Genomic DNA, 26,241 nt, shown 5'->3' with positions numbered 1-26,241 from the left:
ATAAATAAATAAATAAATAAATAAATAAATAAATAAATAAATAAAACACAGGGCAGATAGTGGCTCAATGGTTAAGAGCGCTGGCTGCTCTTGTAGAGGACCCAGCTTCAGTTCCCAGCACCCACAATGGCTCGCTCACGATCATCGAGAACTCCAGTTTTAGGGAATCTGATACCCTCTCTGGCTTCTGTGGACACAGGCATGACATGCCTGGATGCAAAACACCCATACATGTAAGATTAAAATAAAAAAAACGAAACGGCAAGGCTGGGAGAGGCTCACTTGGTGCGGGCCTACCCATCATGTGTGAAGACCTGCATGCGTGTGAACCTCCACACCGCAGTAACAACAGATCAGTGGAGAGCAGGGTGAGTGCGGTGATAAAGTGAGGCTCCTTCTCCCTGACTGTTAAGGCTGAAGTGGTATCTCCATGGGAGTCTATTATTGTAGTCTGTGCATATCTGAAAACCTTATATACACTCATAATTAAAAATAAAAACATTTCTTGTGTTCCTAAATCAACACAGTAATTTAAAAATAAAGCTTACAAATACAGAATAGACTATGACCACACCACTAAAATTTTCAGGCCCAAATAAAAGTCATAGCCTCTTTACTAAGTAATGGTTCTAGACTTAGCATACACTATGACTCTTCAGAAAAGCACAGGCAGCTGCCATGTCCGGCAGCAGTACTGGTGGATTGGTACTCTCACACTCTCATTGCTTGGTCTCTGTTGTTTTCACTATGTACCCTGGGTATGGCCATCATAACGGTCCTGGCTTTCTTTTAAAACAGATACTCCAGGGGTTGGGGATTTAGCTCAGCGGTAGAGCGCTTGCCTAGTGAGCGCAAGGCCCTGGGTTCGCTCCCCAGCTCCGAAAAAAACAGAAAAGAAAAAAAAAAAAAACAACAAAAAACCCCCCCAGTACTCCAGTGATTCTGCTCTCTGTTTAACAGTAAAATTAGACTTAACAAAGCAGAAAAATACTGGACAATCCCTTTTCTTAAACTAGTCTTTTTTTGTTGTTGTTAAAACAAGTACTCAGGAAGGAAAGGCAAAAATGACAATCTACATCATCTCTAAACACAAGATTTTTGTCTTTCTTTGCCAAGAGGGAAAAATTGCATATCTAATTTAAATATATGGGTACTTTAGACTTAAGTAATATTAATTATAAAATCCTTTGTTTCTAACTCATGAAATGTTGATCTCAATTCTATATAGGTCTTTCCAGATAGATACTTACATAGTGTGCTTATGTTGGATATTTGGCTTAAATGTACTATTAACTAATTGAATATATATATTCATATATTCATATATAGTATATATATACACATACTGTATATATAGCATATGTATACAATGTGTGTGTATATGTATGTATATACATACAGACATACACATACACACACATATACATACATACTAGGGTGGGGTCAGAAGAACTGAGTTGTCAAATCAAAGTAAACTGGACCTAAGACACATAAACTGAATTTAAAGATTTCGTTTTCTCATAATAAGCCAAAAGCACGTGCTTTCACAGTGTGACACTTCGCACTAATTCAGCTTGCACATCACTGACACACTGCAGGGAACTTTACGGTCTTCTTCGTCAGAAGCCATGAAAAACCTATTTGAAACTATCCTGGTTTGGGAACTCTGAAGAACACCATGTCTCCTGCAATCGCTGTAAATAACCTACCTCACATGGACATTTTTATTTCAGTTAAGGAATTAGATGAATATAGGATCATAAGATATCAAATTCACAGGAATACTTTCATAAAACACTAGGGCTGGAAATTCTTAAAATAATAAGAAAGACTGGTTATAAGCTGCCTTTACTGTAACTCTGAGGTTGAAATAATGTAGGATTTCTATGGGAGCACTGTCAAGTCCTCCCTACAAGGCGCAGAAGCAGTGTCTTTACAGTGAAAGTGACTCCTCTCAGACACTCAGGGACAGGAAGTCAGGATGAGGACAACTCTAGGCTCTGGGGAGCAGTATGAATACAACGGGGTCAGCAAAATGGAAAACATTTAGACAAATTTAGGTGCATAAACTGCAAGTAGCTTCTTTAAATGTTAAATTTAAAAGTTCTTACTCCTAAATGTCACAGTATTCAGTGCGGATGGCTCAATCTAGGTGTCAGACCAAGTATACAGTTACCGTTCAGTGCAGTTCAGTCTTAAGTGGAGGTGGAAACCACTACTTAATAGATAGGAATTCTTCCTGTCCTTGATACAGTTTTTAACATTTTATCCTACAATAACGTTCTTTATAACGTTTAAATAACGTAAGTTTTGTAACGCTATCAAAGAACTGTGGTCTTCTGTTAAAAGACTACGTTCACTAAATGAATATGAGTACAGGAGTCAGACTGAGGGAATAAAGGTCTGCTGTGCTCAGCTACCTTTATAGCTCGAGGAAGCACTTGCACTAGAGTAATTAAAATCATTATTAAAAGTAATTAAAAGCAGCTTTCTTCAAAATGTATACCATCTTATGCAGAATTACTAGCACTAGCAGTAGAGTGTCCTTCCATTCACAAGTCCCATTTATTGCTTAATTTCCTTGTTCTGCAGCCTGGTAAGGAGATCCCTCAGTGTTGGTCTACTAAGTTTAATCGTATGTCCGTATTAATGCAGTCCAACGGCAATAAAACTCACTTAAGAGTTTGAAATATCTCACTTTGCAATTTTTAATCTGTCAAAGAATGTAATTCTCTAAAAGTTGGTCCTTCTAAAAGATGTGCAGTCAACAAAACTGTTTTCTTAATTTTACCTAAAACTGTTTAGTAAAAAGCATTTAAATAAGGGTAAAAATTAGTGTTAAGGTAGACAGGCTTTTTAAAAAAATACTTTCAATGGTGCCACTTCATATTCCTCTTTGTAGTCTAGTAATACCACAGTATGCCCAATAACTAATGTCACTAGTTTAAAATGCATTTAGAACATGATGTGTATCTTTTAGAATACAGAATTCTTTTAAGAATCAGCAGCAACTCAAGCTTTCCTCCTGTTGGCATACAAAAACAACCTTCAATGCTGACGGGTTCCTGCCTGGCCCCGTCCTCTGTGGCACCTCTGTGGGCCTGTGGCAAGGCTTTCCTTTGGAGCAGGAGTCCATTGATCCTAATCACAAGTTATTAGTCTTACGTAACATGTAGAAAATCAGAAAACTGGTTAGCAAAAGGGATCTTTAAAATATAGATAGAATGGAATGTTTTGTCCATTGAAAAAGTTTCTCCTATAATTAACGTTCCTTTTTCTACACAGATAATGGAAATATTCAGTCAATCTGAGCAACAGCAAACAATTAATTAATTAAAGAAGTCTGACCTGGGATTTTTCACTCAAGAGTTTCTGAAACCAAATGAACTTCATATTTATCCATCTCATTTAATCATGATTGCTGAATTGAATGTGTACCTATGTGAAAATGGCAATGCATTCTGAGCTGGCTCAGCCCTTGGCTCTGAGTTCTGTGTCACATCGGGTGTTCTCTCATCATCTGTCCCATTGATACTTTCTGGTGTTAAAGGAGACTGAAGATCTCCTCCTGCTGATTCCTTTAAACAAGAGAGAGAGAGAGAAAAAAAGTAAGACAGTGTTTTAAAGTGTCACAGTTTTGTTCAAGCACACAATTTCATCTAAATGAATTCTTTGTGATGAATCAAATGGCAGTTGAAATTTTAAATTAAATTTTAAAAAGACAACTATTTTTGGCAGGAAATCAACTCATAAGAAAACTAATCAAAATATAATAAATTATAAAGATAACAATTTAGAAATATAATTTCAAAAACCTAAAACTATTTGGGTTACTAAAAGCAACTAAGCAGCATGAAGGTGATGACTGCGGGGATCCCAGCACTCACAAGGCTGAGCAGGAGGACAGTGTGCTAAGGTCAGCCTGGGCAGTACCTCAGCCATGTGTGGCCCAGACAGGGGAGGAGGCAGGAGCAGGTCCACCCTCCTCGCTAGGCTCCGTACTAACTCCAAGAAAGCGAGAAATGACATTTCCTTGGTTTCAGCCCTTTTAGCTAAACTAAAGCAGACACTTTATTATTTTTTTTTAAGGCAATTTATTACTTAATGTTCACAAAGAACTTATTTCACTTCATTCTTTCATACAGCAATAAAGCTGTCAATATCTTTCTTTTCTGTATACAAATTTGACAGGATAATCTGAGGGAGAAACTTTATGAATTCGATACATAAAGAAGATGGAGTTGAGATTTCAGGCAACCCTGTCATACTCTCTTATAAATTATTTCCTATATTTTGTGACCACGAAGAACCACCATCTCTGAAATCCCGTTTCCCGACCACTGTGACAGTTCTTACACAGGGCACAGTGCATGTGCAGCACATAGCAAGGCCATAGGTTTCCTCTACTCCTATCCAACAAGAGACACTTTTACTTTAATTCTGAAACTCAAGTCCTATAATGGAGGTCTTTGACAGAGTTCTAAATATAAAATCTAACAGATTAATCTAATTTTAATTAATTAAAAATTAATAAATTAATTTAAGCTTTCAATTATGTCAATAGTAAGGATTAGCAGAACAGTAGACATTTAGGAATATACCCAACTATGAACTAACTAACCCATACTATTTTTTTAAAAAATATTTATTTCCTAATTTATGTGTAGGGGTGTGTGTGTGTGTGTGTGTGTGTGTGTGTGTGTGTTTGTGTGTATGCTGAAGTGACATGGTACTGTATGCTCCCAGCCATAAGCACTGGAAACTGAACTTGGGTCTCCTGTGAGAATGATGCACTCTTAACTGCTAAGCCATCTCTCCGTCCCGAGTTCATGACATGAGATGCACTGACTGAAGTTAACCTTCGCTCTCCTTGTGTCTTTTTCACTGTTTTACTCCATTAACTGCATAAATGCTTAACAAGAGCCAGCAGTATTTGCCTTCAAGATTGTTTGTGCCATGTACTTACATAATAAATAACTGGATTGAACATTATGCAAATTATTGAAATTTGAACACAAAACTAGGGTATTTTAATAAAAACCAAATAAGTGCTTTAAAATGTCTGAAAAGTAAATGGCTATAAAGTAAAATAAAACTCACAGGTGAATTAAGTATATACAGTACACTATGTATTTTACATGTCATATATACTACATGTCAGAGACATTATATAATAGGGTGTTCGGCTGTCTTTGCAAGTCCCAAGGTTTGACTTGGACTTCTGTCTCTCGACTTCTGATGCAACATGACCTCGCCTTCTCTGCCATAATGGATTACAGCCCTCTGAACTTCAAGCCAAAGTAAATTCAACCTTAAAAACAAGAGCAGAACAAAGCAAAACCAACCTCAAGACTAAAGGAAAGTTATAAAGGACAAAAAGGTCCTTGAGTACACAGATGCTGGAGACGCCAGGAAAAGTTAATACACAGCTCATCTCTCCAGAGGGAGAAGATACTTGGCTGTTCTCCCAGACTGCTGGGGGAAATGGAGTTCGCAACCCCATTTGCTTCCAGTTGGGCCAGGCTCTGCCCTCTCTGCCTATAATATTATATGCTTGTTTACCCCAGACCCTCTCCCCCTAAACCTTGAGCACTACTTCTGGGCCATAAAACCCATCCTTGTGAGAGACGTCACTTGTACTTTACAACAGTCTAAGTGACTTGTGTCCTGACTCCCACATGAACTGTGTTTACCCCGGCCAGTCCCCCTCCACCCTTATCCTAAGCATTGCTTCTAAGTCAGTATGGACAAAAGAGCTTGTGAACATGTCTTAAGCTTTGTAGTACTCATGGGGCTGAGTTAACTGTTACCTTAAAAAAAAAAAAAAAAAAAAGGACCCTAAAGTGTGCTGTGCTTAGATACAGCAAAAATAAGCTGATATCAGACTCCAAGAACTCTTATCTAACCGGAGCTGAACCAGACTCATTCTTCCTCCCAGTCTGCTTCCCCTGCTGCTATGGAGCCTGCAGGGACCTCCCAGAATTACTATCAGTACAGTTAGGAAGACAAAAGTAGGGTTCAAGTCAACAACATATTCAAAGGTTTTAGATAAAAACATTGGAGAATTAAAATCATTGAATTTTAGCATAAAAATTTTAAGAATCCTTTAAAACAGTGGTTCTCAACATTCCTAATACTACAACACTTTAATACAGTTCATGTCGTGACGACCTGACCATAAAATCATTTTCATTGCTACTTCGTAACTGTAATTTTGCTAATGTTATGAATCGCAATGTAAACGTTTTTGGAGACCGACGTTTGCCTAAGTAGTTGTGATTCACTGCTTTAAACCATTTTTCTCCACATTTTCCCCAACAACAGGGACTGAATCTAGGACCTCCTGCATATTAAGCAAGCACCGTATCACATACAGCTCAACCCTATTTCTTTCTTACTGCCATTTTCAGACAGGGTCTTATTTATTTCAGTTGTCCAGACCGGCTCTCAGGCCAGTCGCGCCCAGGCACTTTTCAATCCCACTGCCTCAACCTCCAGGGTACTTGGGAGTACCGAGCTGTTCTTCAAGCCTCAGGGCTTTCTTGACTACATCAACTACTAGTTTTGATCCCAACAGACAAAACAGAGCCTGAATCCCTAGTCTCCTGTTCTCCCAACCTTCCACTCCCTTTCTACTGTTTTAGACTTCATCTACACTGATTACAACCTATACAGATTTGACTATATTACAGTGTTACTTTGCACACTCATGCTAACTTTAACGTTTTCCATTCTAAGCCGGGGTATACACAGTCTTTGTGGCAAGTTGAACAATATGAAGTGGTGAACTGTGGTCTTACTGGCAGACTCCTTTCATTTCAGGTCTTGAAGGAGGTGGGACGACTTGTCTGTTTCTATCATTTCTTACATAGGGCCAATTGCATCAGTATCTCTGGGAAAGGATTCATCTTAGGCTAGTAAATTAAACCTACAGCGTGCTTCAACACGCCTTCAAGAGAACTCTGATGCATGCCGTACTATTGGCTTTTGTCCGCTAACACAAGCTAGTCATCTGAGAAGATGATATCACTAAGGAATGGCCTCCATCAGACTGCCTGTCGGTAAGCTTGTGAGGCACGCTCTTGACTAATGACCATTGTGGGAAGGCCCAGCCCACCTCAGGCAGTGACATCTCTAAGATGGTCCTGGATTATGTAAGAAAGCAAGTTGAAGAGGACATAGGAGCAAGACAATAAACAGAGTCCCTTCATGGTATTTACTTCAGTTCCTGCCTTGGTTACCCACAATGGTCTATGACCTGAGTTATGAAAACCAAACAAGCCCTTTCCTCTCCAAGTTGCTTTTGGTCATGGTTTTACCAAAGCAATGAAAACCCCAACATATGGCATCTATGTTTTCCTAACAACTATTATGTGCCAGACGACTTAAAGACTATAATTATTACCCCACCATTATAACCACATCAACATCAATAGGTACCTGTACTTATTAAAAATTGACTGTGTATAAAGATTTTCTAATCCTTATTGAATTCTCACAGTAAGTGAGAATAGGTTGGTCTTACTCCCATTTTTCATGTATGCACATCCTAGCACCATCACTTACTTGTCTAGTTCATAAAGCTAGTAAAGGTCAGTGCCAAGATTCAAGATGGGCTCTAGAGCACACATCATCCACTAACCATGAGTTGCCATTGTCCTAAGCATGGCCACCTATCTCGGTGCAACAGAGCAAGTGATATAACACCCATGCTACAGGTATATAAGCACTCAGAGGTTAAGCATCTTCCCCAGTCACAGAAAACAATTAATTCTGTCTGACTTGAAAATATGTATGCTTTTGTTCTGTGCTTTAATTTAAATTTAATGTTTGTTGTGTATTTGTGAAGTAAAAGGATAAGAGGGGTTTGGAGGGAGGAGAGAGACAGAGAGACAGAGATAGAAATGGAGGGAGGAAATAAGAAAGAGAAGGGTCACAGAGTGTTACAGAATGAGGTATTAGAGTCAAGAGCTGGGTCTCCCCTTCCACTCAGGTTCTAGGGATCAGCTTTAGGCTACCAGGCCTCCAGAACATGGTTTTACACCAGGCTCACAGCTCGTGGTTTTACACCAGGTTCACAGCACGTGGTTTTACACCAGGCCTACAGCTCGTGGTTTTACACCAGGCTTGCACAGCTCGTGGTTTTACACCAGGCTCACAGAACATGGTTTTACACCAGGTTCACAGCACATGGTTTTACACCAGGCTCACAGCACGTGTTTTACACCAGGCCTACAGCTCGTGGTTTTACACCAGGCTCACAGAACATGGTTTTACACCAGGTTCACAGCACGTGGTTTTACACCAGGCTCACAGCACGTGTTTTACACCAGGCTTGCACAGCACGTGGTTTTACACCAGGCTCACAGAACATGGTTTTACACCAGGCTCACAGCACGTGGTTTTACACCAGGCTCACAGCACGTGGTTTTACACCAGGCTCACAGCACGTGGTTTTACACCAGGTTCACAGCACGTGGTTTTACACCAGGCTCACAGAACATGGTTTTACACCAGGTCTACAGCACGTGGTTTTACACCAGGCCTACAGCTCGTGGTTTTACACCAGGCTCACAGCACGTGGTTTTACACCAGGCTCACAGCACGTGGTTTTACACCAGGCTTGCACAGCACGTGGTTTTACACCAGGTCTACAGCTCGTGGTTTTACACCAGGCCTACAGCTCGTGGTTTTACACCAGGCCTACAGCTCGTGGTTTTACACCAGGTCTACAGCACATGGTTTTACACCAGGCCTACAGCTCGTGGTTTTACACCAGGTCTACAGCACATGGTTTTACACCAGGCTCACAGCTCGTGGTTTTACACCAGGCTCACAGCATGTGGTTTTACACTGAGCCACCTTGTGCTCCCATCTCGCTCTGTTTTGATTTGAGGTGCTGGGCATCCAACCTAGAGTCAGGTATACAAGTGATTCCTCTCACTACACTACATCCATCCCAACACTCACACTCAGAACTAATGTAGTCTGCCTCCTCAGAAAACAAAAACAAAAAACTAAACAAAGGTTTTGATCACCTGCTATCACCAGTTCTTCCATTTAAACTATTTCATCCAAACAAAACAGAAGCATTACATTATCACAAATGTAGGCAGGAGGAGAAATTGTTTTTCTACTTTTCCTCTCTGGCTCCTACACTGTAAGTTAATAGACTTCAAATATTTGAAAAGATAAATTAGGAATATATCTCAAATGCTGATCAAATTAAGATATTCTTTATTATTTTTATATCACAGCATTTTTCAAGTATGATTACCTTTTCTACATTGGTTTGACAAAAGCAAACATTTAAAGACTTCCTGTCTGTTACAGAGAAGAAATTAGCTTACCAAATTGTAGTCATTTGCAATCAATTAAACATAGCATTAAGTTATAGCTGGAGAAACAGTAAATAAATACAATGGTAATCTATTACTCATTACAATTCATTGATATTTTGTGTATTCACTTACTGAATGTGCTGTTTGTTATTTTTTGGTAACAACAAAATCATTCACCTAAAGAATCGGACTCTGAACACATATTGGCATATAACTTTAAATAGATTTATGCTTAAAGAAATCATTAGAGTAGTAGAGCATTTGACAGATAGATTCAACGTGTTTAACAAACATCACCCCAAGTTACCCCCAGACTGCCACAAATACGGAAGAGTGAGCCTTGGCTTCAATGGGCAGTGAAGATTTTGTCTTTATGGAAAGCACCTAGCAGAACTCTTAATGAAAATAAAAATGAACCATTATACTTAGTGAGGTTTATCAAATAGTTAGAAATAAGGAGATTTTAAGATCAGGAAGAACAAATAATATGCCTTGTATTTTACAGTGTTTTATATCTGTTTTGATTTTTAAATTGTTGTTGTTATGAAGAGGATGCACAAGCTAATGCAGACATTGAGGTACAAAGGACCAGGCTATCGGCTCTGTCCTGCCACCTTGTGAGTTCTGGGGAGAGAGCTCAGGCTGTCGAGCCTGCGCATAAGCACCTCCACTCATCCCAATCACCCACTGTCTTAATGCTTTGACTAGGTCTTCTGCTTCCTCTCGAACGAGCCAACTCTTAGGAGAAACTAAGGGCCTAGCAGGGAGCACAGCTATGGAGACAAGTTAGCCACGCCGACGTCAAACCAGTTTCTTCGTCTGGCCTCGTATTGCAGAAGCGTATTCCTTTGTCTTCATCACCTCCACAGAAATGGAGAGCCAATGAAGTTGTTCAAACTAGGGCATCCTAAACTACTGTTCTACTTTTCCCAAATCCAAAGCCCAGCTTAGACTCCCTTTGCTCTTTCTGCCTCTTCACGCCTCCCTTCGGGCTTCCCCAGGGGTTCTACATGATGTGCCACACCTAGTTCCCAGGACATGAGTGTATTTCTTGTTTGTTTGTTTGTTTGTTTGTTCTGAGAGCTTCTGGTAGCCAAACTTGTCTTACTATTGCCTGAATAAAAGAACACGGACAAAACCACAGGTTGATCATCTAGTACTTTTGCTCTCTTAATGGGTATATAAAGATTATCTGGGGTAACGATTTAAAAACACTCTTGTAAACACTGACGTTCTCTGTCAGCGGAGATTGGTTAAGCAGTGTACTTCTACATCTGCCTTGGTAATTTATTTTGCCATTATGCTCCCCATTTTACTCTGGCATACAGGGGCGGTCTGAAATGAGCTAGGCGCCCTCATGAGAGCAGGGCCTCACACCCACCTGTGAAGGGGTACTGGTCAGTTCCATCTTCTCCTGCGACTTCTCCTTTGCCAGCCGAGCAGCTTCTTTAAATTCCTGAAACTTTTCTGCAAACTGAACACACACAGACTATATCCATAACCGGGTAGCAGTATTCCACAGACCCCATATTTCCTTCATTTTATGAACTGACTCTTACATAAACAGCACAGCCTCCCAACAAACAGTTTGTGGTATGAAGATGGGGAAGAAGCAAAAACTCCGACACCTGCATATAAGCACTGCGTGAGTCTTGTTCAAAACATCAGCACATAGAGAAGTCAGAATTTGGCAAGCTGGCTTATCTGTGTTCTTCTTTTGTTATTAAGACACAATTTATTAAGACTCACATGAGTGGTAGAATCGCTAGACAAAAACATGCTATGCTTTTTCTTAATTACTAAAAAAATATACTCAATTATCTCTTATATATCCAAATAGTAAGAAAAAGTTTTTAATTATTAATAAAATATAAAATGCTCATATTGTGTAAGTCATCATTTTATTACCTATCGTTATATTTAGTATTATTACCAACAACTAAAAAACATTAGCAAAGGTTTCTACACAGCCAATTCAGTAACAGAAAGCAATAACATTAAGTTTAAAAAAAAATAACATAAAATGTTGTTGAGATAAAAAAGTTAACATGAAATGCTGACTCTTAGAAACCCACAGGAGCACCATTTCACATACAGTACCTGTTTATATTTGGGATATGGAAGCTACTCTACCATTACATTCAGAGGTAGGGAGGAGGGCTCTACAACAAACCCCAAACCCAAATTCTCCATGTAACTTGAAGCACCTGTTGGAGTTGGTTATTGCAATGTGAACTATATCACAATATTCAACATTCAATCAAAACTAAAAAGTGCTGGGGTCACAACTAGTAATAATTGTCTAAAAGTATATTCTACCTTGAAGAGGAAAAAGATAAAAGCCATTCCCAGACACAGACAGACAGACAGACAGACAGACAGACAGACAGACAGACACACACACACACACACACACACTCTAACTCACTTAAAACAAGTAACAAGAGGCAAGATGAGACTGTATGATTGACAGGTCTTGACTCACTAATCCTTAACTATATTTGCTAGTTACCCAGCAACTTGGAAACATATAACGAAGGATCAAATTTACTGTCAAAATTACTTAAGCCTGGGAGCTGGAGAGGTGGCTCAGTGGTTAAGAGCTCTGACTGCTCTTCCAGAGGTCCTGAGTTCAATTCCCAGCAACCACATGGTGGCTCACAACCATCTATAATGGGATCTGACGAACAGTGTACTCACATAACTAAAATAAATAAATAATAAATCTAAAAAAAATTACTTAAGCCTAACTAAGAAGTTTTTCATAAAAGATTGTTTCAGAAACCAACTTAGACTTTAGCTCTTTGTTGTATAAATCATGAAATTCATGTAGTAGAAACTACTTAACAATTTCTCTCCCTGAGCAGACAACCCACAGGAAGCTCTGTAAAGTGAGTAGTGTCTGATGTATTAGAATAAACATATAACTTCTCAAGGAGATCATTCTGGACAAGTAATATTCATCTGCATTGCTACACTGAGGAATTTTGATCTAACACACCTATATCACAGCCCAAAAACACACTCAGAATGCAGGACTTGCCGAGCACAGTCAAATCACGCAACACTCACTGCCAGTACCTCACAGAGAGTGGTCTAACAGGACAAAGACAGTGGTTAACCTCGTACGCATCTGAAGTAGGGTAGGGCCTTTGCAGCACTCGCCGTTACCTCTGTGTGCAACATCTAGCGAACAGCATTCATCCTAACCATCAGCCCCTGGCGGCTGTCTCTCTTTCCTGCGCACTCCTTCCCCTTTCTTTCCATGTAAAAGCCACAAGAACTCAGGTGCTCCTGCTTTAGGCATGGGCGGCTTTATTTACAGGCAGGACAACTGTTTATTTCCAGCGTTTAGCCTGCTGATGCTCTGCATTTTATGTCTTTCTGCCGTCGTAATTCATTTGATCAGCATTATTCAAGACATTCCTCTGGGTGCCTACTGAACCTCTTCTGTACTGCACACATTTCTGTGGCTCTAGGTTCAGGCAAATCACTGTCGTCCTAAGGAACAGATGACAACCCTAACAACAGATTCCACCTGAAATCTAAGTTGTGTCGACTCCTAATGGTAGTAATGAATTTGGAAGTTTGAAGGTTACTTATCTTGCAGGCTGCCTCCGACTAAAGGGTCATAGTTTTTAGCAAAACCCCTTCTGAACAGAGTTCTTACCTTTTACTTCCTCCACACAGATAATTCAATACAAGAAGGCCCTTTTCAACCAGTAGTGACTGTTTTAATGTGCACAATAAGTCTTCATGAAGAATTATGAATGATCAATTATTTATAGTTTAGTATTATTTATAATTATTTATATAACATTTAATATATTAATATTCTTAAAGTCACTATACTTCTCAGAATATTAAACGAATTTCTCCTATATTTTGTACTCTCCACCTCCTAGTTCTATTTAGGACACACAAATTAGAGATGAAGATTTCCACAAAGATCTGCTGAAATAACTTACTTTTGAGAGATGATGCTCAGAGGAGAATCCCAGTCCATAAACAGTGTTTGCCCGGCTATCAGCCCATTGGCCAAACTTTTGAGATGTTTTAGTAAATGTCATGTTTGGAGTGATGGTGCTATTTATTATTGCCTGAAAGATAAAACAGATAGAAGTAGCCAGCTGAAAGTGGCAGGTAAGTGCATGACCATTTCAGCTGCAGGAAGAGGATCACCAGTAACTCAGAGTCAAACAGATAATGATCAGAACTGCAGCAACACAGAAATATATGACTAGAACTATAGACATGTGTTAATTGACCCACAAACTTTCAAAGCTGTGTGTGTGTGCATGCGTGTGTGCGTGCGTATGCTCACACATGCTTGTCACCTGTGCGCAGCCTGTGGAGCTTGCTTTTGAGAGGCTCTCTCACTAGGGCCTGGGGCTTGCTGATAGGTTAAGTTGGCTGGATGGGAAGGCTGTGGAATCTACTTGACTCCACCTCCCCAGTGTTAAGACTGCAGCAGAAGCTACCTAGCCCAGCACATGCCTGGTGGAGACAGACCTCAGACCCTCATATCTGCACATGTAAGCAATTTACTGACTAAGCTGGAAGCCAAGGCCCCAAAGATGCACCTTGTAAAACCACTGCCTTTAATAAGCTGATGACAGACAATGTTAGCAGCTTCTTTTACCTCAGTTGTCCAGCTACTGCCCCCTTTTGTTAGTGTGGCCATTAAACCAGGACATTGCATAGGTGAGGGAGCCTTCAGACAGTTTTGAATGTGGTCAACTTCTTCCTTTTCATATTTAGGACCACTATTTATTAATTCTGGACACTGTTCTCTAGAAACCAATACGCTTTGGTCTTAACAGAACCTTTCAAAAACCAATGTATGAGGAGCTGGAGAAAGATCTCAGTGGTTAAGAGGACTGGCCACTCTTGCAGAAGACTTGGGCTCAATGTGTAGAACCTACATAGTACAGTAGTTCACGACTGCCTGTAACTCCAGCTCCAGGGGATCTGCTAGCGCCTTCTACTGGGCTCTCCAGGCAACAGGCATGAATGTGGCACATTGGCATGCAGGCAGGCAAAACACCTACATATATAAAACTAAATCAAAAATAAAGTAACATAATATGTGGATGAATATATATATTTTAAAGATGTATTATAAAGCTCTTTCAAAAATATGATTTACATAAAATATATTTTTATACAGAAAAAGAGATTTACAATCACCTTAGCAGGTTTTTTTTCCTACTATAGGAAAAAACAAATTCCTAAGAAATATTTTCATTTCCTTTTTCATAGATTGGTAGCATTATCATTTCTATTTCATGTTATTTCTTAGAAAATGTAGCATTTCATGTTAATAATTAAGGATTAAGTCTGAAGATCATAGCATATTTCAGGTATTGTAACATCCTATTAACTCATGTTCTCTGCCAGTGCTAGAAAAAGGATCACTTTTAGTTGCATAGTCTAGTGCCCCCTAAAATTAAGAAATATAATTCCATCAATAACAAAAACATACATGTTGTCAAATTCAGAACCTGTCATCTAACACACTAATAAATATGCAACGAAAATCCAGCATTTTATGAAAAAATTGTTTATCAAGTGAAGAACACTACAAATATAAAATATTTATGAACTATCAGACATTGAACTTTCAACAAGGACATATGCACATATGTCCTACTAAGAAAAAGAAGGTGGCACAATAGAAGCCGGCTCTCTTCTTTCTCACAGGAAACAGATGTGTTATCCACTGCTCTATGAGAGCTTTTATCTTTGTACAAAATGTATGTATTTATAAACCTTCGTCACCATTTGGTTCAAAACTGCTTCTACCAACATACCATTTTGAGTACGTAAAGTATAGCTAAGAACTCTTCTGACTTGTGGAACAGTCAGCAAATAAGACTAGGGCTGGAGAAGCTGGTAAGTGGTTTAAAGCATCTGCTGCTCTCACAGAGGACCTGGGTTAGATTCCTAGCGCTCACACGGTAGCATATAACCATCTGTGACTCCAGTTACAGGGGCTCTGACCCTCTCCTTTGTCATTTTCAGGCACCGAGCATGCACACAGTACACATGCACATGTGCAGGCAAACCCTGATAGATAGATAGATAGATAGATAGATAGATAGATAGATAGATAGATAGATAGATAATCTTAATTTTTTTTAATTATAAATAAACAACAAAGGGTCAGGATTTTCTGCTGCTCTCTGAGTACTTATGGGCTACCAAGTACAATTCTGGAAACCTGAGACACACAGTGAGAGAGGCAATGTGGTCACAGAGCTGGTTGGGACAGGTAAAGAAATAGCTAACAGAGGAAAGTCTAAACGGATGTGACAGAGCAATCAAATAAAGACCAGGATGCATCTGGTGAACCTTCAGTGTTCTCCAAGAAATATCCGAGGAGGGACCCAAGTGTTAGACAAGGTGAAAGGGGAATCCTGGCATCAGACCCCAGCAACTCTAAAAGGCTTGGTGCTCATACATTTAATCAGCAACAAGAAGGATGATGTACTTAAGGGCATTGGCGCTCACTTAACCATTTCAAAATAACTTTTCTGTGACTTGTTAGAGAGATCCATTCTAATCTAAACTCTGAACCTTTCCTCATTTCTATACTACTGGTCACTGAATCACTGAAAAAAAAAACCTCAAATAATCTTTGCATGAAATTTTTATTTCTTAGAATTTTTTGATTAGGACATAATTAAGAATTTAACAGAAAAATTTTAGTGCCAGACGGATCTAAATAGTGAGAACCTGTCACAAAAAAAGAAAACTAGGACAGAAAGACAGGTTCATGTGTTCATGTGTACAATTCAAGCGCGTGCATGCCCACGCGCACACACACACACACACAAGAATACATGAACATTTTCTTCTTAAGATTCTCTGGGCTTTTTAACACAATGAAAAAGCAAAGAGATGGATGTGAGACAGTAGAAAAGACTTGAAAAAGCTGAAATGCACTTAATTTCAATGCAAATTCTCTTCCTAAGTATGGATTGCTTCAGTTGACCTGCACCTCCACCTTTTGTACCCGATCTACTAAGAGCACATTTTATTTGTACTTTGGTTCAGATGACACCATCGATTACAGAAAGTTCAAGGCGGGAAAACGCATTAGCAGTCTAAAGCCTGTACGTCACATCTGTCGTATCTCACGAAACCAAACATTTATGAGCAGTTACTCTTCATTAAATAACACTTCATGGAAAATAACTATCATCATCTTAAGTCTTTTCAGTCATTCACATAAAAGTGAAAAGAAAGACTAATTATTTGGATAACAATCCTTTTTCCGTGTGAACAACAGATGCACACAAGTTAAACACCTTGGGTCAGGTCCCATGGCTAGCAAGTGCAAGCAGGCCCAGGTTCAGTGAGGTGGTTTGGGTCTATGGCTCTACTCTGTCCCTAACTTCTGCACAGAACTGACAGAGGTAAGACAGGCCTCAACCTCCAACAGAGAATGAAGAGAGGAGACCTCAGGATCTGATGTTTGGAATGTGAGTTAGTTAAGCAGACTTCTCCCTTCTGAATAGCATCCTGTCCACCCTGCATGAAGTGTGTTCTGCTGACACTAACTTCCTTAATCCTTACAACTACTTACACTCGTGAGCGTGAGGATGCCCTTGAAAACGTTCTCTTCAAGGCCATAACTGTAACTGAGGGGCTGGGGGTGGAGCCATTGTACTTGCTGCCTCTCCTAAAAGCAAAACTTCTAAGATTTCTTCTTACACTTGTGTTAGTTTTCAGCTTGGCAGCCTTCATGATGTAAGGACTCTGAACTGCCTATGAGGATACAGCGGTTGCCATTGTTAGGTGTCTTTAACTGTGCTCTCCTAAAGGGTCTCTGCTGTTGTTTGGACTCACTTACTTAATGTTTATGAGTATTTTGCCACACAGTATGTGTGCCTGTTGCCTACAGAGATCAGCAAGGGATGTCAGATCCTGGAGCTGGAGACTATGTTGGGTGTTGGGATCCAAACGCAGACTCTCAGTCCCATGCCCTTGGACTTTGTGATTTGAAGGAGGTATTATAGAACATTCAAATGTGTGTGGGACCGAGAGGTAGGTAATCAGGCTGTTGGGAATGTGCTCTAGGAGGAATTGTTAAGAACTCCTTCAATTCTACTGAATGGACCGTCATAAAGAGAGCAGGCCTGACCCCATTCAGCTCTACCAGCTCACAATGTAACTACTTGCTAAGCCATACGATGGTCATCATTACCAAATCATCCAGTGCTGCAACCAAGAGGCCTCAGGAAGCCAGGGCTAGACCCTGTGACTGTAAGCCTTCAAACTGTAAGCTAAATGCCTTTCCAACGGCTGGTATTGGTAATAATGAGATGTAGAAATACTACATCTAATATAGAAATACCAACTAATATAGAAATTTTCTTACCACTTAACACCAATACAAAACTGATACAAGGAATGTTTACTAAATAAATTAACCCACCATGAAGCTGAGAGTATGTCTCCTCATACAACTCAATATATACAAACAGCTTGAGGGGAAAATGCTGTTAGTCTAATCACTTTTTGTTTCCTAAAGTTAAGCTTCAAAAATTCTAGAAGAAATTTTTCACGAAAATAAAAAACTGAAGTCCTATGTCGTACAGAGCAAGAGAGCAAGATTACCTGAAGTAAGCGTAGCTTACCTTTGAGCCGTCTAGACTGATTATCCTATACACATTCCTTGTGCTGTCATAGAAATAAGACACAGTAACTGCATGCTTGCTGGTGGGTACCCAGTTCTTCTTTGTGTTTGGGTCGATCTGGAAGACATGAGCTCGAGTGCTGAAGATAGGTTGTTCCCTGAGGGAGGAAAGGGAAAGCGTGACTAAAAACAGTTTTACTTCACCAGACAAGAGGACACACAACTGTAAAAGGGAGTGCTTAACGAGAAACTTACATATATCCACAAACAAAAGAATCTTTCTTTCCAGTATGCAATATAAGGAGTCCAATATAAATTCTGTTAAAACAATTACACTCAATTCTTGCTCCCCAGAGATTCTGTACACATGAATTCAGCTCCCCACTAAAGTCATCAGTCACTCTGCAGGATTCTGCTGACTTGGCACCACTAGAGTCACCTGAAGAGGAGACCTCAATTCAGGAACTGCATGCATCAAATTGGCCTTGGATGTGTCTCTGAGGAACTGTCTTTGATTAATGATTCATGGGGGCGGGGCGTCCAGCCTAATGTTGGCCACGCTCTCTGTGCGCAGGTGGTCCTGGGTTGTGTCAAGAGAGCAAGCTGGGCAAGCCAGGAAGTAATGTTCACCTGTAAGTTCTGCCTCTATTCCTGCCCTGGCTTTCCTCAGTAATGGACTGTAAGCTCTAAGCCAAAAAAACCACTTCTTCTCCCAAGTTGCTTTTGGTTATTGTTTTATCACAGCAGTGAAAAACCAAACTAATAGTCAATTAAGTGCTTGTGGCTTTCCTTTCTTAAGCTTTTGCCATCTACATAGAACCTTGGGAACCGTGACTCACCTAGCATACACTTTCCACCTGCAGATGAACAAGACAATACCATCATCTGGTTTCAGCACTCAGACTACACAAGCAGCTGTCTGTTCAGTGGTCTGCTTAGCACCACGGTTTCTGCACTTCCGTGTCAGGATAGATGCTTTCACTGTTAAATGGCCCTCAGCACAATGCTGAAGTGTTTCTAAGTGTTATATACTCACGGATGGAAAGTCAATGTGCCTTATGAGGAAAACTGTGTCAGATAAGCCAGACTCAGGTATGAGTCATACTATAACTGGTTGCATGTTCAATTTAAAGCAGCAGTAATAATAAATGAAAGCACACATCATTCTGTAATAACTGAAAGGTTCCAATCAATATACTATCCTGTCCTGGAAAGGATATGGAGGACCTACTCAAAACCATAGACAGTACCTTCTTAGTCACACAGGGTCTCTAGAAATGTACAACAGAGTTACAAGTAGAAAAACAAAAACTAATTAAAACAAAATGATATTACAAGGCAACCTGCAAGTAACAGGAGCACTGTAGTCCAAACTTCCAAGTTCTGAATAAACAGGCTTTGGAACAACAGCAGCTCAAGGTGCCAAAAATCTTAGCTTAACATTTCCTGAGAGGGAGGGAGGTCAGGGAGAGGTCTTGCTGTTGCAGCCCAGGCTAGTTTTGAACTGAAGATCCCCTGCCCTAGCTTTCTGAGTGCCGGGATTTCTGGGTAAGCTGCCATTCCTGGCTCAGAATGCTAAGCTTTTACATGGGAATTTTTAATGTTTAAACCTAAATAAATCAAATTTTATTCTAAATAATTTAAAGTATGCTTTGAAGAGTAAGTTTCAGGGAAACAGAGGATAGGAAAAAGAAAAGCAAAACAAAGTAACAAACAGACCAGTGACAGCAGATGGAGTTTGTGGTAAAAGGGCTCTTTGGAGTAAGCCTCATATGGGTGGAACACCATATTGCCTGCTATCCACATTAGCACTTACGGCACTGGCAGGAACGGTACCGTCCGTGCAGGTAATCTGCCTCGCTCCCAGTTTGTTTTGTTTTTTAAATCTAGAAATAAAACCTGGCCCCCACTTTATTAAAGCTTTTTTTTTCTTTTTCTTTTCTTTAAAGGAGTAATACATTTGTGCTAGACCCTAGAAAGGAAGCATAACTGCTCTTAGATGGATTCCCTTCACAGAGACGTTAGTCTGGCAAGGCAGCGCATCAAGAATTCTGCACGGTTAGGTCTTACTCATCCCACCTTTCCCCACCTTTAATCATTCGCTCGCATGACTTTCATCAAAACCTCTGCAGCCTCCATCTCCTTTTTCTTTTAATTAAAGTTACAGGTTAAAGTATAGCTGATCAGGTTATAGCTAGCTCCAAGTCACAGGGAAACTGAGTCACACACAACTTTATGAAGGCATATAAAGGGAGATGTGCCAACATGACTGTGATGGTTTGCCGATGCTTGGCCCAGGGAGTGGCACTATTAGAAGGTGTGGCCTTGTTGGAGGAAGTGTGTCGCTGTGGGGTGGGCTTGGAGACCCTCCTCCTAGCTGCCTGAGGAGGTTCAGTCTGTTCCTGGCTTCCTTCGGGTGAAGATGTAGAACTCAGCTCCTCCTGCACCATGCCTGCCTGGATGCTGCCATGCTCCCGCCCTGATGTTAACCAACTGAACCTCTGAACCTGTAAGCCAGCCCCAATTAAATGTTGTCCTTTATAAAACTTGCATTGGTCATGGTGTCTGTTCACAGCAGTAAGACCCTAACTTAGACAATGACTGAACCTTTGGTTGTTTACAACTGACAGACAAAATTATAGTTCAGACAATATATTTCAAACACAATTACTTAAATCGAGTAAATACTCTTCATATATTAACTTCTTTAATTTACATTAAATTCTTCAGTAACATCTGCTAACTGGCTCTGATAAGCAAATGACATTTGAAAGTCAACTAAATATATGTCCTGCTTTGTTCAATGTTCTGAATAAATGGCTCCTTAATAAAGTTGAATTTAGGATGTCTGTGGTCAAGAACCAACCTATCAAAGTCTGGATGACAAAGGTTGGGGAAATGATGGTCACTTATACAAAGAAGAGCATCCTAGAGCTCACGAGACCACTGCTGCAGCTGATGCCCTGGAGCTCATGAGACCCCTGCAGCAGCTGAAACAGGGAAAGAGCAAAAAGACTCAAAATTACCTACTACATGTCAACAACTGGGATAGAGGGTGGAGATGTTGCTCTTGAACACTTTGGTTTGGTGATGGGACACAGATACTTTAAAAATAAAACATACTTCAACATGATACATTATTTGAAAAATAATAAAATGAGGCCTCTTGTGGAGAAACAAATGCTTGGGGAAAGTTTAAAACAAGTCAGGACATAGTGGGATGAGGGCCCAGTTCCCTGTGTGTTCAGCGAGACAGGGTTCAAGTCCTAGCACTCACAGCAGATCAAGATCTAGCTTCAGGGCTTAAAACTGTGCAGAGTTGGGGCAGGGGAGAGTGTGCTGTTGCTATGCAATGGCTAACAGACAGGATGTTATTAAACACCTACAGTTACAGGACAGCAAAGGCTTATCTTGCCCGAAATGTCGATGGTGCGATGTGAATCCCGACGAGGAAGAACCCGAGTCTCCTGGATTTCCATTTTGGGAGAATAAAGAGACAACAGTGCTGCCAGCATGTAGCAAACAAAAACAGAACTTGAGATTGGAATGAAAGCCAAGAAGTAGTGCACACTCTTGACCAACTTCAGAGGACTAAGATTTGGTATGCTGACCTGTCAGGTCAGAAATCCAGCATCTGTTTAGAACTCAGACAAGGTGACCTTGTGGAAGGCAGAGTTTGGGGAAATCATCAGATCTTACAATCATGCAGCTTAAAACACTGTGCATGTTAATAAGTTTCTCTAGAGAAACGCTGTGGAGGAAGCAGTAGAAAGGATAGAACCAAATTATTAAGTCTCATCTTTAGAAAGACTTAAAATGCACTTCAAACTGTCAAGCATCCGAGTGACAGACGCATACATACTTCTTCTAATAAACTAGATAGCAATTATTAGGAAAAGTTCATCGTTTCACTTGCTTCACAGTAATAAAAATACTAACTGAATCAAACAATGCTTTTCTGTCTTATGGAACTATCTGAAAATCAGGAGCTCCCCTTAAAATATGTTTATTTCACTTCCAGTTCTGAAGTATGAGAATGTATGTTTGACTAGCAAAGATTCTAACAAGTTCTGCAATGAAGAATTCATGTAACTAATCTAGTTCATAGACATTTACTTTATCTCCAATCTCTTCTTCATGCTGGTCCTGTATTTCTATCCATACAGTAAAAATCAAACCAATCAATCAAGTTATTTCCTTACTGACAACTGATCTTGATACTGAACATTAGTACTGTTGTTACTAATTATACTTATGTAGTAACAGTCACTGGAAAATATGTATATAGAGAAACAACACAATATTAAGGGTTTGTTTAATAATGACTACAGTATTATTTATTTAGTAGAGTTAAGCACACCCAAAGTAACCATTCTAAGGAACTTAATATCAATCTCAAATTAAACAGCAGACAGGTTCACTAAGAAATGTTTTAAACAAGTTTAGAAAAGCAAAACCAGAGAGAGAGAGAGAGAGAGAGAGAGAGAGAGAGAGAGAGAGAGACTGATTTACACAATACATATACAAAATATCAATCTTACCGATATGCCTAGTGTAATTTCTTTCACACCTATAGCCAGAACACCACGTGGTTAAAAGCACTGTACTAATATAAGAACAGCTTACTGGGATGTTTTTCTTTGTTTCATTAATTTATTTTAGGAAACTGGTATGAAAATTAAAAAATTCTATATATTGAGTTAAAATTCTGTTAAGGTACTATATTCAATGTTAGATTCTAAAACTTTAAGTATAGACATGAGAACCTGTAAGTGGACGATAACTGAAGTGAGAAAGTTAAGAAAATAAAAACCTTGTTATAAAAATGAGTCTTATTCAAATTCACGAGTGGTGACAAAGAACTATATCTAGCTCTTAAACATCTGTGCAATAAGAAACAACTGAGCACTTAAAAACCGAACAAACGACACTTTCCAGGGGATGCTGACACTTTAGATTTAGGAAAAAAGTCCACATTTATCATTTGAATAGCCTTGACTTTCAAAAGAATCAATGCCAATGCTGCTGAAGATGACTATTAAAGTAAAATCTATACCTTTGCAAATATTGTAACTACTCAATAAAGCTTTGCTCTAAGGAAGCACAAAGCTACAGAGCCTATACATACTATCCAACTACAGAGAAATGATGTTCTCCTAGTCCACCTTTTCAGATATCTAAGTATCAATGGACACTTTAGCAACAGTATCAAGATCTTGACTTCAAATAACACCCTTTCTACTTTATTTTCAAAAGACAGTGGCTGGCTTGGTTATTGAGACTACAGTTGGTAACACTTTCTATTGAGACTCTGACTGTTAAGACACTGTTGGCTAACCTCAGATACCTCATCTTTCTCTACAATTTCATTCTTGTCAAAACATTCCTGGCTTGTAATGGATCGCTGAAGCAATCCTGATCAATGAAATAATTCAGAAGTTTGTTACAGGCTTCCAGGGACATTCACCAAGAGATAACACATAACAAAGAATGTTGTCTTCAATACCGTTTGTTCATAAAAACCACACCTGAAGAAGCCGTCCTACCATGTAAGGGAGATACAGCTGAAGAAGGAGAAGGAAGAATGTAGAATACCTCCAGAGTCTACCCAGTCGACCAACTATCAGAGATTTAACATCCAAAACTATTAACAGAGCAGAACAGCATTTGAAGCTATGTGAGGACAACCTTGGAAAGAAATAAGTATAGGTTAAAGCAGCTGCCTCTGGCTATGCAGATGATAAAGGAAGGCACTGGACAGAGAACTACTTTTGTTTACAATTCTAACTACTACTGAAACTTTTCCCTTGGAGAAGTATTACAGTATCTTTTAAAATGTCACTGTTGAAAAGTTACATTTATATATAAAACATGCTTGGGGGAAGCATGTTTTAGGGAAGACTTTGAAAGAGTACCAAAGAATCAAAGGATGGTCTTAGAGTTTGATGGACTTAGGAGTAGCTGGCACCAAAGTCTTCCAATTATTCGCAGAAAAGAAAAAGGGTAAAGGAGCAGAAATTTAAACCAGCCTGAAGGCAGTACAGAAGGACAGATGGTATATCCAACTCCTGATCAGAGTAAAATGATGACAAAACAAAGCGAAACTCTGGTTTGCACTGTATCTGAAGTGGCAAGAGAAGAAGAATGACACTTGGTGAGAGTAAAGTTAAGAGCAAACACAGGCCAAGCCAAAGAGTGCAGAGTACTATCTGATACACACATACACACACACACACACACACACACACACACACACACACACACACTCTCTCATGGCAGTCTACCGTGTGCCACGGAGGCAGCACAGCACGCCTCAAACAAGCAGGAGCACAAACACTGACATTTCTAAACAGATCTATCTTGTCCAAGTTCATGATATAAACTACTATTCTACAGTACTAAGTCTCAATTCCTTTCCCTCCCTTCCCAAAGGCACCTAACAAGAACCGTGACTAAAATGTTCGGTGTTTCTTGTACAAACCAATAGAAAAGTACCACATAATAACTCTTATTACTATGTTATATGTTTAGTTCTTCTATTTTTTTTAAAAGTCTACTTTGAGGACAGCATTTCTACCAATGCCTACCCAACACATAGTTATGCTGTAAGAACTCCATCTCGCGATGAACCAAACACACAGCAGGTGGTGGAGTGTAAAAGCTTCAAAAATCTCTATGGCAAATACAGAATTATAACACGACCTGGCTGCACAAGAGGGATACGGCAAATACAGAATTATAACATGACCTGGCTGCACAAGAGGGATACGACAAATACAGAATTATAACATGACCTGGCTGCACAAGAGGGAGACACACACTTCTGCCTCTCTACTCACTTAAAGTCTTCTCTACTTAGAAACACAACTAAGATACCATGAGTTCAAAATGGATCAGGTGTTATAACAGAATTATGTATAACAGTGGTATTAAAAGTTTTATTAAACTTTAAAATGTTCTTTTCCATCCTGATAAACTTGTCTAAATAAAGCTAAATTTAGAGTAATACAGTTTGTACTAGAAAAATCTGAGAAAGATTTTTCAGTAGACTTCCAGTTCTTTAAACTTTAAAAATGACTTAAACATTAAAAGGCCATTTAAAGTCTAAAAGCACCTTTAAAAAAAAAACAAAAAACAGGGTAATTCTCTACTACATTACACCATTCTTTATATAGGCGAAAAACTAAACAAGTGGATATGCAATCTCTGAGATATCCAAACAAATAAATACTCTAAAAAAATCAAGATTGACATTAAAGATACAAAGGTGTTATGGCAAAATATTAGTATTTGAAAAATTGATCATAGGTATTATACATAACACACACAAATAAAAATGTTTTAACTTGCTCAAACACTAGAGTCCCTCACCATTTCTCTAGCTTTATTAACACCACGAACTTTGACTAGTTATTCATACACAGGTAATTTAATTTAGTGTTTGTGTAACAGTACACTATGATCACTACGTAGTAGATACTGGCCACACTACTACTGAACTCCTGAAGAACAGAACTACTAAGATGAGTACATTGAAAGTCTGATAATCCAGTCACTGGAAAAATATATGAAACAACTTCGGTATGGAGAGTTTTTTCAACAAAATATTTCATGAAACATATATTTAAATGAAGTACTTCCAATGAAAACTTGACAGCGGAGTAGAAATGTGCACTAAATGCAAATACATAATTGGTTTCAAAGTTAGTGGGGTTTTTGTTTCTACACTAATTTTTGCATATTTAAGGATAGTGGGCTGCCTCAAAATAAGCTGAAAATGGGTTTGTTTTGAACTTCAAAAGTAAATTAAAATGACAGACATAACTCACATCACATGTCTAGCTGTACTAGAATGCTGTACTAGACAATGACTTCAGACCACACCCACAGGGATATCTCATATCTAGTACTAACTCTACGTACTGTAACGATAGTAATTAAAGTCAATATTCTCCACAGAAAGGCTGAGTTACCTATTTCTCTAATTTGGTAGTATCTGTTTAAAAAACACAGGATAGATACAATATACATACTCTGTTCTTTTCCCAAAGACAAACTGTTTCTTCAATATAAATTTTATATAATAAAAATATTAATTTTATACAATGAACTTTGCAACCCTCCTCTAAGTTTTTTCAAGTGGAATGTTATGAGAGTGGTAAATGTCTTAAGCTTATACCTTTTTCATTTACGATGATCAAGGGTGGTAGAAATACACACCTTTAATCCCTGGGAGGCAGAGGCAGGTGGATCTCT

The 26,241-nt window shown here is 39.2% G+C and overlaps 1 protein-coding gene across 2 annotated transcripts in view; it reads right to left on the bottom strand.

Moving 5' to 3' along the window:
* The window catches only part of Homer1 (homer scaffold protein 1), a 110,481-nt gene that overhangs the window by 51,250 nt on the left and 32,990 nt on the right, over nucleotides 1-26,241 (bottom strand). For both annotated transcript variants that reach the window (XM_087620659.1, NM_031707.2), the window contains exons 2-5: nucleotides 17,987-18,143; nucleotides 13,310-13,441; nucleotides 10,723-10,815; nucleotides 3,439-3,578 (exon numbers count right to left, since the gene is read on the bottom strand). In XM_087620659.1, coding sequence (XP_087476785.1) covers nucleotides 3,439-3,578; nucleotides 10,723-10,815; nucleotides 13,310-13,441; nucleotides 17,987-18,143 — 522 coding nt within the window. The remainder of the gene's footprint in view (nucleotides 1-3,438; nucleotides 3,579-10,722; nucleotides 10,816-13,309; nucleotides 13,442-17,986; nucleotides 18,144-26,241) is intronic.

This window comes from Rattus norvegicus, chromosome 2 (assembly GCF_021556685.1).
Source record: "Rattus norvegicus strain SHRSP/BbbUtx chromosome 2, alternate assembly SHRSP_T2T, whole genome shotgun sequence".
Taxonomy (NCBI): Eukaryota; Metazoa; Chordata; class Mammalia; order Rodentia; family Muridae; genus Rattus; species Rattus norvegicus.
The sequence above is the reverse complement of the archived record's forward strand: the minus strand, read 5'-3'. Positions and strand labels throughout refer to the sequence as shown.